Source organism: Rhinoderma darwinii, chromosome 13 (genome assembly GCF_050947455.1).
Source record: "Rhinoderma darwinii isolate aRhiDar2 chromosome 13, aRhiDar2.hap1, whole genome shotgun sequence".
NCBI lineage: Eukaryota > Metazoa > Chordata > Amphibia > Anura > Rhinodermatidae > Rhinoderma > Rhinoderma darwinii.
In genome coordinates, this window is record NC_134699.1 from 70,878,095 (window position 1) to 70,896,777 (window position 18,683).

Below are 18,683 nucleotides of genomic sequence, written 5' to 3' on the forward strand. Positions count from 1 at the left end.
GGTATAAGTTATACATCTTCTTGTATATAGTGATATGGAGCATGCTGGTATAACCTGGGTATCTCCTGTATATAATTATATATGTACAGCTGGTATAAGTTATACATCTTCTTGTATATAGTGATATGGAGCATGCTGGTATAACCTGGGTATCTTCTGTATATAATTATATATGTACAGCTGGTATAAGTTATACATCTTCTTGTATATAGTGATTTGGAGCATGCTGGTATAACCTGGGTATCTTCTGTATATAATTATATATGTACAGCGGGTATAAGTTATACATCTTCTTGTATATAGTGATATGGAGCATGCTGGTATAACCTGGGTATCTTCTGTATATAATTATATATGTACAGCTGGTATAAGTTATACATCTTCCTATATATAGTGATATGGAGCATGCTGGTATAAGCTGGGTATCTTCTGTATATAATTATATATATACAGCTGGTATAAGTTATACATCTTCCTATATATAGTGATATGGAGCATGCTGGTATAACCTGGGTATCTTCTGTATATAATTATATATGTATAGCTGGTATAAGTTATACATCTTCTTGTATATAGTGATATGGAGCATGCTGGTATAACCTGGGTATCTCCTGTATATAATTATATATGTACAGCTGGTATAAGTTATACATCTTCCTGTATATAGTGATATGGAACATGCTGGTATAACCTGGGTATCTTCTGTATATAATTATATATATACAGCGGGTATAAGTTATACATCTTCCTGTATATAGTGATATGGAGCATGCTGGTATAACCTGGGTATCTTCTGTATATAATTATATATGTACAGCGGGTATAAGTTATACATCTTCTTGTATATAGTGATATGGAGCATGCTGGTATAACCTGGGTATGTTCTGTATATAATTTTATATGTACAGCTGGTATAAGTTATACATCTTCCTGTATATAGTGATATGGAGCATGCTGGTATAACCTGGGTATATTCTGTATATAATTATAGATGTACAGCTGGTATAAGTTATACATCTTCTTGTATATAGTGATATGGAGCATGCTGGTATATCCTGGGTATATTCTGTTTATAATTATATATGTACAGCTGGTATAAGTTATACATCTTCTTGTATATAGTGATATGGAGCATGCTGGTATAACCTCGGTATCTTCTGTATATAATTATATATGTACAGCTGGTATATGTTATACATCTTCTTGTATATAGTGATATGGAGCATGCTGGTATAACCTGGGTATCTCCTGTATATAATTATATATGTACAGCTGGTATAAATTATACATCTTCTTCTATATAGTGATATGGAGCATGCTGGTATAACCTGGGTATCTTCTGTATATAATTATATATGTACAGCTGGTATTAGTTATACATCTTCTTGTATATAGTGATATGGAGCATGCTGGTATAACCTGGGTATCTCCTGTATATAATTATATATGTACAGCAGGTATAAGTTATACATCTTCTTGTATATAGTGATATGGAGCATGCTGGTATAACCTGGGTATCTTCTGTATATAATTATATATGTACAGCTGGTATAAGTTATACATCTTGTATATAGTGATATGGAGCATGCTGGTATAACCTGGGTATCTCATGTATATAATTATATATGTACAGCTGGTATAAGTTATATATCTTCTTGTATATAGTGATATGGAGCATGCTGGTATAACCTGGGTATCTTCTGTATATAATTATATATGTACAGCTGGTATAAGTTATACATCTTCTTCTATATAGTGATATGGAGCATGCTGGTATAACCTGGGTATCTTCGGTATATAATTATATATGTACAGCTGGTATAAGTTATACATCTTCTTGTATATAGTGATATGGAGCATGCTGGTATAACCTGGGTATCTCCTGTATATAATTATATATGTACAGCTGGTATAAGTTATACATCTTCTTGTATATAGTGATATGGAGCATGCTGGTATAACCTGGGTATCTCCTGTATATAATTATATATGTACAGCTGGTATAAGTTATACATCTTCTTGTATATAGTGATATGGAGCATGCTGGTATAACCTGGGTATCTCATGTATATAATTATATATGTACAGCTGGTATAAGTTATACATCTTCTTGTATATAGTGATATGGAGCATGCTGGTATAACCTGGGTATCTTCTGTATATAATTATATATGTACAGCTGGTATAAGTTATACATCTTGTATATAGTGATACGGAGCATGCTGGTATAACCTGGGTATCTTCTGTATATAATTATATATGTACAGCTGGTATAAGTTATATATCTTCTTGTATATAGTGATATGGAGCATGCTGGTATAACCTGGGTATCTCATGTATATAATTATATATGTACAGCTGGTATAAGTTATACATCTTCTTGTATATAGTGATATGGAGCATGCTGGTATAACCTGGGTATCTTCTGTATATAATTATATATGTACAGCTGGTATAAGTTATACATCTTGTATATAGTGATACGGAGCATGCTGGTATAACCTGGGTATCTTCTGTATATAATTATATATGTACAGCTGGTATAAGTTATATATCTTCTTGTATATAGTGATATGGAGCATGCTGGTATAACCTGGGTATCTCATGTATATAATTATATATGTACAGCTGGTATAAGTTATACATCTTCTTGTATATAGTGATATGGAGCATGCTGGTATAACCTGGGTATCTTCTGTATATAATTATATATGTACAGCTGGTATAAGTTATATATCTTCTTGTATATAGTGATATGGAGCATGCTGGTATAACCTGGGTATCTTCTGTATATAATTATATATGTACAGCTGGTATAAGTTATACATCTTCTTGTATATAGTGATATGGAGCATGCTGGTATGACCTGGGTATCTTTTGTATATTATATATATACACAGCTGGAATAAGTTATACATCTTCTTGTATATAGTGATATGGAGCATGCTGGTATAACCTGGGTATCTTCTGTATATAATTATATATGTACAGCTGGTATAAGTTATACATCTTGTATATAGTGATATGGAGCATGCTGGTATAACCTGGGTATCTTCTGTATATAATTATATATGTACAGCTGGTATAAGTTATACATCTTCTTGTATATAGTGATATGGAGCATGCTGGTATAACCTGGGTATATTCTGTATATAATTATATATGTACAGCTGGTATAAGTTATACATCTTCCCGTATATAGTGATATGGAGCATGCTGGTATAACCTGGGTATCTTCTATATATAATTATATATGCACAGCTGGTATAAGTTATACATGTTCTTGTATATAGTGATATGGAGCATGCTGGTATAACCTGGGTATCTTCTGTATATAATTATATATGTACAGCTGGTATAAGTTATACATCTTCTTGTATATAGTGATATGGAGCATGCTGGTATAACCTGGGGATCTTCTGTATATAATTATATATGTACAGCTGGTATAAATTATACATCTTCTTCTATATAGTGATATGGAGCATGCTGGTGTAACCTGGGTATCTTCTGTATATAATTATATATGTACAGCTGGTATAAGTTATACATCTTCCTGTATATAGTGATATGGAGCATGCTGGTATAACCTGGGTATCTTCTCTATATAATTATATATGTACAGCTGGTATAAGTTATACATCTTCTTGTATATAGTGATATGGAGCACGCTGGTATACCCTGGGTATCTCCTGTATATAATTATATATGTACAGCTGGTATAAGTTATACATCTTCCTGTATATAGTGATATGGAGCATGCTGGTATAACCTGGGTATCTTCTGTATATAATTATATATGTACAGCTGGTATAAGTTATACATCTTCTTGTATATAGTGATATGGAGCACGCTGGTATAACCTGGGTATCTCCTGTATATAATTATATATGTACAGCTGGTATAAGTTATACATCTTCTTGTATATAGTGATATGGAGCATGCTGGTATAACCTGGGTATCTTTTGTATATTATATATATACACAGCTGGTATAAGTTATACATCTTGTATATAGTGATATGGAGCATGCTGGTATAACCTGGGTATCTTCTGTATATAATTATATATGTACAGCTGGTATAAGTTATATATCTTCTTGTATATAGTGATATGGAGCATGCTGGTATAACCTGGGTATCTTTTGTATATTATATATATACACAGCTGGTATAAGTTATACATCTTGTATATAGTGATATGGAGCATGCTGGTATAACCTGGGTATCTTCTGTATATAATTATATATGTGCAGCTGGTATAAGTTATACATCTTCTTGTATATAGTGATATGGAGCACGCTGGTATAACCTGGGTATCTTCTGTATATAATTATATATGTGCAGCTGGTATAAGTTATACATCTTCTTGTATATAGTGATATGGAGCACGCTGGTATAACCTGGGTATCTTCTGTATATAATTATATATGTACAGCTGGTATAAGTTATACATCTTGTATATAGTGATATGGAGCATGCTGGTATAACCTGGGTATCTTCTGTATATAATTATATATGTGCAGCTGGTATAAGTTATACATCTTCTTGTATATAGTGATATGGAGCACGCTGGTATAACCTGGGTATCTTCTGTATATAATTATATATGTACAGCTGGTATAAGTTATATATCTTCTTGTATATAGTGATATGGAGCATGCTGGTATAACCTGGGTATCTTTTGTATATTATATATATACACAGCTGGAATAAGTTATACATCTTCTTGTATATAGTGATATGGAGCATGCTGGTATAACCTGGGTATCTCCTGTATATAATTATATATGTACAGCTGGTATAAGTTATACATCTTCTTGTATATAGTGATATGGAGCATGCTGGTATAACCTGGGTATCTTCTGTATATAATTATATATGTACAGCTGGTATAAGTTATACATCTTCTTGTATATAGTAATATGGAGCATGCTGGTATATCCTGGGTATCTTCTGTATATAATTATATATGTGTAGCTGGTATAAGTTATTCATATTCTTGTATACAGTGATATGGAGCGTGCTGGTATAACCTGGGTATCTTCTGTATATAATTATATCTGTACAGCTGGTATAAGTTATACATCTTCTTGTATATAGTGATATGGAGCATGCTGGTATAACCTGGGTATCTTCTGTATATAATTATATATGTACAGCTGGTATAAGTTATACATCTTCTTGTATATATTGATATGGAGCATGCTGGTATAACCTGGGTATCTTCTGTATATAATTATATATGTACAGCTGGTATAAGTTATACATCTTCTTGTATATAGTGATATGGAGCATGCTGGTATAACCTGGGTATCTTCTGTATATAATTATATATGTACAGCTGGTATAAGTTATACATCTTCTTGTATATAGTGATATGGAGCATGCTGGTATAACCTGGGTATCTTCTGTATATAATTATATATGTACAGCTGGTATAAGTTATACATCTTCTTGTATATAGTGATATGGAGCATGCTGGTATAACCTGGGTATCTTCTGTATATAATTATATATGTACAGCTGGTATAAGTTATATATCTTCTTGTATATAGTGATATGGAGCATGCTGGTATAACCTGGGTATCTCCTGTATATAATTATATATGTACAGCTGGTATAAGTTACACATCTTCTTGTATATAGTGATATGGAGCATGCTGGTATAACCTGGGTATCTTCTGTATATAATTATATATGTACAGCTGGTATAAGTTATACATCTTCTTGTATATAGTGATATGGAGCATGCTGGTATAACCTGGGTATCTTCTGTATATAATTATATATGTACAGCTGGTATTAGTTATACATCTTCTTGTATATAGTGATATGGAGCATGCTGGTATAACCTGGGTATCTTCTGTATATAATTATATATGTACAGCTGGTATAAGTTATATATCTTCTTGTATATAGTGATATGGAGCATGCTGGTATAACCTGGGTATCTTCTGTATATAATTATATATGTACAGCTGGTATAAGTTATATATCTTCCTGTATATAGTGATATGGAGCATGCTGGTATAACCTGGGTATCTTTTGTATATTATATATATACACAGCTGGAATAAGTTATACATAGATACTAAAAAAATTCACTGAAGTGATAAATGAGTAAAATGTATAATTTTTATTTCATAGCTATCTAAAAACAGGGGTACAATCACCACTGTGAAAAGCCCAACCGTGTATTTAAAAACGTATTAAACACAATACTCCGGGTCCTAGTTCGTTTGCGAACCCTTAATGACTGGGTATGTAAACAGAGATATCAGAATATGGAATCAGCGTATAACATTGGTAAAGCAGTGGTTTAGACCCTCGTTCACACAGGAGCCTGCGTTAACCGCACCAGATTCTCCCAATGTACAGATGCACATCAATGCCACTGCCCCCTACGCAAAATTCCCTCACTTCACCCGACCCTACGCGTTTCTATACTTATCATCAGGGGTCTGTCAGTCTGGCCAGGATGCCAGCGATATATCTTCAGCAGCAGATATTCTACTGCACAACACGGAAGCATGCACGCATAGATGTCAGCGGCATGCTTCACTCTGGGACTCTGAGTCACTATGAACTGAATACTCCGCCCCCTGGCTCCGGCAGCATACATCAAACAGCCAATCACACTGGCCCAGCACATCCATGATGCTCAACCATGTGACTCCCGGCTGTCAGCTGACATACCCGGAAGTAACAATGTAAACAACACAGAGCATGCGGACTCAATGGGAGGCTGTAGAAGTATCTATTTACTACACAAAGCCTCATGCTATTCAAGGATGGAGTATAACACTATTAGGTTGGATATATGTTGCGGATCAGCTCAGGGCCGCAATTGGACTACCACGATAGGAGCACCTACCCTGAAAATACATAATATATGGATGGAGGAACGACGTAATTGTAAACCTCACGTAAAACATTTGACACACTCCTGGACTCAATTGCCATACCTGCTACTTATTGATTGATATATTACAAGTGACTGCACTGGGACTAGGAACGCATTACCATACCCCCACCCAGAGGACCAGAAAAGCCCTATGACTTGATATGGATTGTATATTAAATAAAACAGGTATAATTTGTTTGCTCGTTTAACCCTTCAGGATGTACGCAAGCCAGTCTGTAGATCCATTGGGCCTCTTTACGCAGAATGAGGTTATCCCAGTCCCCTCCCCGTTTAGGAGGACGTACCAATTCAATTGCCTGAAATATCAAACATTCTGCCCTGCCTTGATGTTTTGCATGCACATGTTTTGATATGGAAGTATCTCTTTCATTTGTAACATCTCCAACATGTTCCCTAATCCGGCGCCGAAACTGCCGTATCGTCTTGCCCACGTAATTCAGTGGGCACGGACATGTGATTAAATAGACAACTCCAGCCGTTTTGCAGTTCACAAAATCTCGGATATCATACTCAGCCTTGGTGGTAACACTTTTGAATTTTTTTCCACTTTGAATGAAATCACAGGCTCTACAACTACCACGTGTGGCCGGTATCTGCCTGTCTAACCAAGTACCCTTTTGGATTATTGGATCAAAACAGCTCTGCATCACCCTGTCCCTGATGTTTTTACCTCTACGGAACGTGACTGAAGGCCATTGAGTTATCTGATCCGCCAAGTCCGCATCGGCTCCTCGGATACGCCAATACCTCTTGAGGATTTCCATGATCTCAGATTGTTTGGAGTCAAAAGTACCTATGAGCCTCGTGACCCTTTCCTCTTGACGTTGTCTAGGGACTAAAAGGCTCTGCCTATCTGCATCCCTCGCTCCCTCATAGGCCTTTCTAATTACCCCCTTAGGGAAGCCCCTCTCCTTCAATCTGTTTGTGAGGTCATGTGCCTGTGACTCAAAATCGTCCATTGAACTACAATTTCGGCGTACTCTCATGAATTGGCCTCTGGGAATCCCACGTTTGAGGGGATAGGGTGACAACTGTTCCATTGTAGGAAGCTATTGGTTGCTGTCTCCTTTCGGTGTACTTTAGTACGTATTGTGCCTTCCTTAGTTTTAATTATCTTAAGATCTAAAAAAGATAATTCCTGATCACTGATCTCACATGTGAACCTGAGCCCTAGATCGTTTGTATTAAGGGCTGCCACAAAATTATTGAATTCCTCCACTGTGGAATTCCAGAGCAACAACACGTCATCAATATATCTAATCCAGATCCCTATTGATGAAGTCCATTTGACAAATTTATCCCCAAAGACAACTGTCTCTTCCCACCAGCCAAGAAACAAGTTTGCATACGTGGGAGCAGTGGGACTCCCCATTGCTGTGCCGCGTTGCTGATGAAAAATCCGGTCTTCAAAGATAAAAACATTCCTTTCTAACACAAAGTGTAATAATTGCAAAACAAGCTGGTTATGAGCCACATATTGAGGGCCCCTGGATTTTAGAAAGTATTCCACTTCTTCACAGCCAAGTCTATGTGGAATGGAGGAGTACAAAGCCTCTACATCCAGACTGGCCAGAAATGTATTATGTTCCAAAGTCATACCCTCAATTTGTTTTAAAACATCCATGGTATCACGTACATATGATGTGGGACCTAGCACAAACGGACGCAGCACCTGGTCTATATATGTGCTCACATTCTGGGTAAGATTATTAATACCTGATACAATGGGTCTACCACGTAGGGGAGGATAGCCCTTGTGGATTTTTGGCAGGCTATAAAAGCATGCCATGATAGGAAATTGAGGAAATAGAAAGTTGAATTCGCTAGCACTGATCAAAGACCTGCTCTTTGCATCCCGCAGGATACCTAAAAGCTCCTTCTTGAACACTGCTGTGGGGTTATCTTTTAGAATGGTGTAAATAGTAGAATTGGTGTACAATAGTACATAGATACTAGCATGGTCCACGGTTTGTCTGTCTCTATCTATCTATCTATCTATCTATCTATCTTTCTATCTATCTATCGATTGATCAATCTATCTGCAATACCAGTGGAGACCATTAGGTGTCAGTGCTGGGTTCATTCTATACCATGTTATTTATGGACTGGTCGGGGCAGTAATCACATACTCTCATTCTGTGGGCAGCTGGCATTATCCTGTACCCCAAGTGTCAGGGTCTTGGTTGTATCTGCAGATGGAGGGTAACCTGGTGTCCCCTTGTTTCGGTAGGTCCTCATCTGTACCCTGTTGGACCTGATGCTCTGTGGGATGGGGGCCTGCAGCAGGAAAGCCTTGACGTTGCTCAGCAGTGTGTTCGCAGTGTGTAGTCTGGGGCTTCTGGGGATTGCGGTCAGCACTGACTACTGGCTCTACCTAGAAGAAGGGATCATTCTCCCCCAAAACCAGACAACCGAGATCAAGATGTCCCTGCACTCCGGGCTTTGGAGGGTCTGCTTCCTGGCAGGTACAATCAAGGTGTAAAACCTGTGTGTTGTAATCTGCTGCTGTGTATAGTGACATCACACAGTATATAGTGACATCACACAGTACTTAGTGACATCACACAGTATATAGTGACATCACACAGTATATAGTGACATCACACAGTACTTAGTGACATCACACAGTATATAGTGACATCACACAGTACATAGTGACATCACACATTATATAGTGAAATCACACAGTATATAGTGACACCACACAGTATATAGTGACACCACACAGTATATAGTGACATCACACAGTATATAGTGACATCATACTGTATGTAGTGACATCACACTGTATGTAGTGACCTCACACTGTATATAGTGACATCACACAGTATATAGTGACATCACACAGTATATAGTGAAATCACACAGTATATAGTGACATCACACAGTATATAGTGAAATCACACAGTATATAGTGAAATCACACAGTATATAGTGACATCACACAGTATATAGTGACATCACACAGTATATAGTGACATCACACAGTATATAGTGACATCACACAGTATATAGTGAAATCACACAGTATATAGTGACACCACACAGTATATAGTGACACCAAACAGTATATAGTGACCTCACACAGTATATAGTGAAATCACACAGTATATAGTGAAATCACACAGTATATAGTGATATCACACAGTATATAGTGACATCACACAGTATGTAGTGGCATCACACAGTACATAATGACATCACACTGTATATAATGGCATCACACAGTATATAGTGGCATCACACAGTACATAATGACATCACACAGTATATAATGGCATCACACAGTATATAATGACATCACACTGTATATAATGACATCACACAGTATATAGTGACATCACACAATACGTAGTGACATTACACAGTATGTAGTGACATTACACAGTATATAGTGACATCACACAGTATATAGTGACATCACACAATACGTAGTGACATCACACAATACGTAGTGACATCACACAGTACATAGTGACATCACACAGTACATAGTGACATCACACATTATATAGTGAAATCACACAGTATATAGTGACACCAAACAGTATATAGTGACCTCACACAGTATATAGTGAAATCACACAGTATATAGTGACATCACACAGTATATAGTGACATCACACAGTATATAGTGAAATCATACAGTACATAATGACATCACACAGTATATAGTGGCATCACACAGTACATAATGACATCACACTGTATATAATGGCATCACACAGTATATAGTGGCATCACACAGTACATAATGACATCACACAGTATATAATGGCATCACACAGTATATAATGACATCACACTGTATATAATGACATCACACAGTATATAGTGACATCACACAGTATATAGTGACATCACACAATACGTAGTGACATTACACAGTATGTAGTGACATTACACAGTATATAGTGACATCACACAGTATATAGTGACATCACACAATACGTAGTGACATCACACAGTACATAGTGACATCACACAGTACATAGTGACATCACACATTATATAGTGAAATCACACAGTATATAGTGACACCAAACAGTATATAGTGACCTCACACAGTATATAGTGAAATCACACAGTATATAGTGACATCACACAGTATATAGTGACATCACACAGTATATAGTGAAATCATACAGTACATAATGACATCACACAGTATATAGTGGCATCACACAGTACATAATGACATCACACTGTATATAATGGCATCACACAGTATATAGTGGCATCACACAGTACATAATGACATCACACAGTATATAATGGCATCACACAGTATATAATGACATCACACTGTATATAATGACATCACACAGTATATAGTGACATCACACAGTATATAGTGACATCACACAATACGTAGTGACATTACACAGTATGTAGTGACATTACACAGTATATAGTGACATCACACAGTATATAGTGACATCACACAATACGTAGTGACATCACACAGTACATAGTGACATCACACAGTACATAGTGACATCACACATTATATAGTGACATCACACAGTATATAGTGACATCACACAGTATATAATGAAATCACACAGTATATAGTGACATCACACAGTATATAGTGACCTCACACAGTATATAGTGAAATCACACAGTATATAGTGACATCACACAGTATATAGTGACATCACACAGTATATAGTGAAATCACACAGTATATAGTGACATCACACAGTATATAGTGACATCACACAGTATATAGTGACATCACACAGTATATAGTGGCATCACACAGTACATAATGACATCACACAGTACATAATGACATCACACTGTATTTAATGGCATCACACAGTATATAGTGGCATCACATAGTACATAATGACATCACACAGTATATAATGGCATCACACAGTATATAATGACATCACACTGTATATAATGACATCACACAGTATATAGTGACATCACACAGTATATAGTGACATCACACAATACGTAGTGACATTACACAGTATGTAGTGACATTACACAGTATATAGTGACATCACACAGTATATAGTGACATCACACAGTATATAGTGACATGACACAGTATATAGTGACATCACACAATACGTAGTGATATCACACAGTATGTAGTGACATTACACAGTATATAGTGACATCACACAGTATATAGTGACATCACACAGTATATAGTGACATCACACAATACGTAGTGATATCACACAGTATGTAGTGACATCACACAGTATATAGTGACATCATACTGTATGTAGTGACATCACACTGTATGTAGTGACCTCACACTGTATATAGTGACCTCACACAGTATATAGTGACATCACACAGTATATAGTGACCTCACACAGTACTTAGTGACATCACACAGTACATAGTGACGTCACACAGTACATAGTGACATCACACATTATATAGTGACATCACACAGTATATAGTAGCATCACACAGTATATAGTAGCATCACACAGTATATAATGGCATCACACAGTATATAATGGCATCACACAGTATATAGTGGCATCACACTGTATATAGTTACATCACACTGTATATAGTTACATCACACTGTATGTAGTGGCATCACACAGTATATAGTGGCATCACACAGTATATAGTGGCATCACACAGTATATAGTGACATCACACAGTACATCATGACATCACACAGTACATAATGACATCACACTGTATATAGTGACATCACACAGTATATAGTGACATCACACAATATATAGTGACATCACACAGTATATAGTGACATCACACAGTATGTAGTGACATTACACAGTATATAGTGACATCACACAGTATATAGTGACATCACACAATACGTAGTGATATCACACAGTATGTAGTGACATCACACAGTATATAGGGACATCACACAGTATATAGTGACATCACACAGTACATAGTGACATCACACATTATATAGTGACACCACACAGTATATAGTGACATCACACAGACCCTTCACTCACTATGGGTCGAAACGTTGCTTGTCGTTTGTGGATGTCTTGACAATAAAACCACTTTGATGATTTGAAGACGTGTGCTGTTGTCCTACTACTTCTTTGGATCACACAGTATATAGTGACATCACACAGTACTTAGTGACATCACACAGTACTTAGTGACATCACACAGTACATAGTGACATCACACATTATATAGTGACATCATACAGTACATAGTGACATCACACATTATATAGTCGCATCACACAGTACTTAGTGACATCACACAGTACATAGTGACATCACACATTATATAGTGACATCAGACAGTACATAGTGACATCACACTGTATGTAGTGGCATCACACAGTATATAGTGGCATCACACAGTATATAGTGACATCACACAGTACATCATGACATCACACAATACATAATGACATCACACTGTATATAGTGACATCACACAGTATATAGTGACATCACACAGTATATAGTAACATCACACAATACATAGTGACATTACACAGTATATAGTGACATTACACAGTATATAGTGACCTCACACAGTATATAGTGACCTCCCACAGTATATAGTGACCTCCCACAGTATATAGTTACATCACACAGTATATAGTGACATCACACAGTATATAGTGGCATCACACAGTATATAGTGACATCACACAATACATAGTGACATTACACAGTATATAGTGACATTACACAGTATATAGTGACCTCACACAGTATATAGTGACCTCCCACAGTATATAGTGACCTCCCACAGTATATAGTGACATCACACAGTATATAGTGACATCACACTGTATATAGTGACATCACACTGTATATAGTGACCTCACACAGTATATAGTGGCATCACACAATGCATAGTGACATTACACAGTATATAGTGACATCACACAGTACTTAGTGACATCACACAGTACTTAGTGACATCACACAGTACATAGTGACATCACACAGTATATAGTGACCTCACACAGTATATAGTGACATCACACAGTATATAGTGACATCACACTGTATATAGTGACCTCACACAGTATATAGTGACATCACACAGTATATAGTGACATCACACAGTACATAGTGACATCACACAGTACATAATGACATACACAGTACATAGTGACATCACACAGTACATAGTGACATCACACATTATATAGTGACATCACACAGTATATAGTGACACCACACAGTATATAGTGACACCACACAGTATATAGTGACATCACACAGTACATAATGACATACACAGTACATAGTGACACCACACAGTATATAGTGACATCTCACATTATATAGTGACATCACACAGTATATAGTGGCATCACACAGTACATAGTGACATCTCACATTATATAGTGACATCATACAGTATATAGTGGCATCACACAATACATAGTGACATTACACAGTATATAGTGACATCACACAGTATATAGTGGCATCACACAGTACATAGTGGCATCACACAGTATATAGTGGCATCACACAGTATATAATGGCATCACACAGTATATAGTGACATCACACTGTATGTAGTGGCATCACACAGTATATAGTGACATCACACAGTACATAGTGGCATCACACAGTATATAGTGACATCACACAGTATATAGTGTTATCACACAGTATATAGTGACATCACACTGTATGTAGTGGCATCACACAGTATATAGTGACATCACACAGTACATAGTGGCATCACACAGTATATAGTGACATCACACAGTATATAGTGATATCACACAGTATATAGTGGCATCACACAGTATATAGTGACATCACACAGTATATAGTGACATCACACTGTATGTAGTGGCATCACACAGTATATAGTGGCATCACACAGTATATAGTGACATCACACAGTATGTAGTGACATTACACAATATATAGTGACATCACACAGTATATAGTGGCATCACACAGTATATAGTGGCATCACACAGTATATAATGGCATCACACAGTATATAGTGACATCACTCAGTATATAGTGACATCACACTGCATGTAGTGGCATCACACTGCATGTAGTGGCATCACACTGTATGTAGTGGCATCACACAGTACATAGTGGCATCACACATTATATAGTGACATCACACAGTATATAGTGACATCACACTGTATGTAGTGGCATCACACAGGATATAGTGACATCACACAGTATATAGTGACATCACACTGTATATAGTGACATCACACTGTATATAGTGACATCACACAGTATATAGTGACATCACACTGTATATAGTGACATCACACTGTATGTAGTGACATCACACTGTATGTAGTGGCATCACACAGTATATAGTGACATCACACAGTATATAGTGACATCACACAGTATATAGTGACATCACACAGTATATAGTGACATCACACAGTATATAGTGACATCACACTGTATATAGTGACATCACACAGTATATAGTGACCTCACACAGTATATAGTGACCTCACACAGTATGTAGTGACATCACACAGTATGTAGTGACATTACACAGTATATAGTGACATCACACAGTATATAGTGACATCACACAGTATATAGTGACACCACACAGTATGTAGTGACATCACACAGTACATAGTGACATCACACAGTACATAGTGACATTACACAGTACGTAGTGACATCACACAGTACATAGTGACATCACACAGTACATAGTGACATTACACAGTATATAGTGGCATCACACAGTATATAGTGACATCACACCATATATAGGGACATTACTGTGTAGCCTCCCTCCTATGTGTAAGTTTGTCGTTTACTGGGCATTCAGGATACAGGTACCATGGTCAGGTTTCCTCTGTTTTCTGTTGTAGGTGAGGAGCAGGGGCGCTGCTTCACCATAGAGTATGTCATGCCGATGAACGTCCAGATGACCTCAGAGTCCACCATCAGCGTGTTGAGTAAGACCATGCCTTCAAAGAGTAATTTAAAGGGAGCCTGTCCTCAGGGAAGAGTCATCGGCGTAGGGTTACAGGGGCAAGATTACAGGGTTGAACTTGATGGACATGTATCTTTTTTCAACCGTACAAACTATGTAACAGGGGCAGGGTTACATGGGCAGGGTTACATGGGCAGGGTTACACGGGCAGCGTTACAGGGGCAGCGTTACAGGGGCAGCGTTACAGGGGCAGGGTTACAAGGTTACATTGGCAGGGTTACAAGGGCAGGGTTACACGGGCAGGATTACAGGGGCAGGGTTACACGGGCAGGGTTACACGAGCAGGGTTACACGGGCAGCGTTACAGGGGCAGGGTTACAAGGTTACATTGGCAGGGTTACAAGGGCAGGGTTACAGGGGCAGGGTTACACGGGCAGGGTTACACGGGCAGGGTTACATGGGCAGGGTTACAAGGTTACATGGGCAGGGTTACAGGGGCAGGGTTACACGGGCAGGGTTACACGGGCAGGGTTACAGGGGCAGGGTTACACGGGCAGGGTTACAAGGTTACATGGGCAGGGTTACAGGGGCAGCGTTACAGGGGCAGGGTTACAGGGGCAGCGTTACACGGGCAGGGTTACACGGGCAGGGTTACAGGGGCAGGGTTACACGGGCAGGGTTACAAGGTTACACGGGCAGGGTTACACGGGCAGGGTTACAAGGTTACACGGGCAGGGTTACACGGGCAGGGTTACAAGGGCAGGGTTACACGGGCAGGGTTACAGGGGCAGCGTTACAGGGGCAGGCTTACACGGGCAGGGTTACAGGGGCAGGGTTACACGGGCAGGGTTACACGGGCAGGGTTACACGGGCAGCGTTACAGGGGCAGCGTTACAGGGGCAGGGTTACACGGGCAGGGTTACAAGGTTACATGGGCAGGGTTACACGGGCAGGGTTACACGGGCAGGGTTACAAAGTTACAAGGGCAGGGTTACACGGGCAGGGCTACACGGGCAGGGTTACACGGGCAGGGTTACAAGGGCAGGGTTACACGGGCAGGGTTACACGGGCAGGGTTACACGGGCAGCGTTACAGGGGCAGCGTTACAGGGGCAGGCTTACACGGGCAGGGTTACAGGGGCAGGGTTACACGGGCAGGGTTACACGGGCAGGGTTACACGGGCAGCGTTACAGGGGCAGCGTTACAGGGGCAGGGTTACACGGGCAGGGTTACAAGGTTACATGGGCAGGGTTACACGGGCAGGGTTACAAAGTTACAAGGGCAGGGTTACACGGGCAGGGCTACACGGGCAGGGTTACACGGGCAGGGTTACACGGGCAGGGTTACAGGGGCAGGGTTACACGAGCAGGGTTACACGAGCAGGGTTACAAGGGCAGGGTTACAGGGGCAGGGTTACAAGGGCAGGGTTACAGGCGCAGGGTTACACGGGCAGGGTTACAGGCGCAGGGTTACACGGGCAGGGTTACAGGCGCAGGGTTACACGGGCAGGGTTACAAGGGCAGGGTTACTGGGGCAGGTTTCCTTTTGGATAAGGGGGTCTCTGTGACCTCAAAACTGGACTAGGGGGCGCACGCTAAATGTCCTCAAAGTGGGTCAGGGGTCTACAAGAAGTAGGCTTCCCCCGTTTAAAAAGTCAGGATTGCTGGGAGGTGTCATGTGCCCCCTGATTTAGTGGGTGCAGTTGCCCCCTCTAGTCCTACATTATACGGGACATTAATGGGGTCCTCTGAGATTTTACCATGAAGACATAAAATACTGGGGGGCTCTGACTAATCACTGTGTTAACATTTGGCACTGATTTTAGGGGCCACAGCGGGAAAACAAAGGGCCCAAGGTGGGCACCCCTATAGAGACCCATGTAAGACGTCTAATTTCCAGAATTTCAAGTGACGGCTCTTCTAAATCTACGTCCTGTCCCTTTTAATTAAAGGGCCATTTTACTAGTGTTATATCATAGCAGATAATAGTGACAGCGCCACCTGCAGGTTATGAAGGAAATCTTTTGGTACCCCCTTGGACATGGGGGCTCTCTCCCCTGAGTTCTATCATTGCCTTCTAACACAGGACGCAGATGACCCCTTATTTCTCTACTTCTCCAGAAATGATCCGCTCTGCCACCCCGTTCCCACTCGTCAGCCTCTTCTTCATGTTCATCGGGTTCATTCTCAATAACGTGGGTCACATCCGCCCTCATAGAACCATCCTTGCCTTCGTCTCTGGGATCTTCTTCATTCTTTCCGGTGAGTGTTCATAACTGCATTTCAATTATAAACCAGCAGCACAGAGGATGTCAGGAGAGGAGTGTGCTAATCATGTGGGAGGAGCAGGATCTCCAGCAGCACAGAGTATGTCAGGAGAGGAGTGTGCTGATCATGTGGGAGTGGACAGGCAGAGAGTTACATAGTGGAAGGAGCAGGATCCCCAGCAGCACAGAGTATGTCAGGAGAGGAGTGTGCTGATCATGTGGAGGGAGGTCACAGGCTGAGAGTTACATAATGGAAGGTGCAGGATCTCCAGCAGCACAGAGTATGTCAGGAGAGGAGTGTGCTGATCATGTGGGAGGTGACAGGCTGAGAGTTACATAGTGGAAGGAGCAGGATCGCCAGCAGCACAGAGTATGTCAGGAGAGGAGTCTGCTGATCATGTGGGAGGTCACAGGCTGAGAGTTACATAGTGGCAGGAGCAGGATCGCCAGCAGCACAGAGTATGTCAGGAGAGGAGTGAGCTGATCATGTGGGAGGTCACAGGCTGAGAGTTACATAGTGGAAGGAGCAGGATCCCCAGCAGCACAGAGTATGTCAGGAGAGGATTGTGCTGATCATGTGGGAGGTGACAGGC

At 39.5% G+C, this 18,683-nt stretch overlaps 1 protein-coding gene across 1 annotated transcript in view; it reads left to right on the forward strand.

Moving 5' to 3' along the window:
* Window positions 1-18,683, forward strand: part of CACNG5 (calcium voltage-gated channel auxiliary subunit gamma 5) — a 41,849-nt gene that overhangs the window by 8,993 nt on the left and 14,173 nt on the right. Inside the window, exons 2-4 of the mRNA XM_075846814.1 lie at window positions 9,157-9,391; window positions 15,760-15,846; window positions 17,945-18,085. Of these exons, the coding sequence (XP_075702929.1) occupies window positions 9,157-9,391; window positions 15,760-15,846; window positions 17,945-18,085 (463 nt within the window). The remainder of the gene's footprint in view (window positions 1-9,156; window positions 9,392-15,759; window positions 15,847-17,944; window positions 18,086-18,683) is intronic.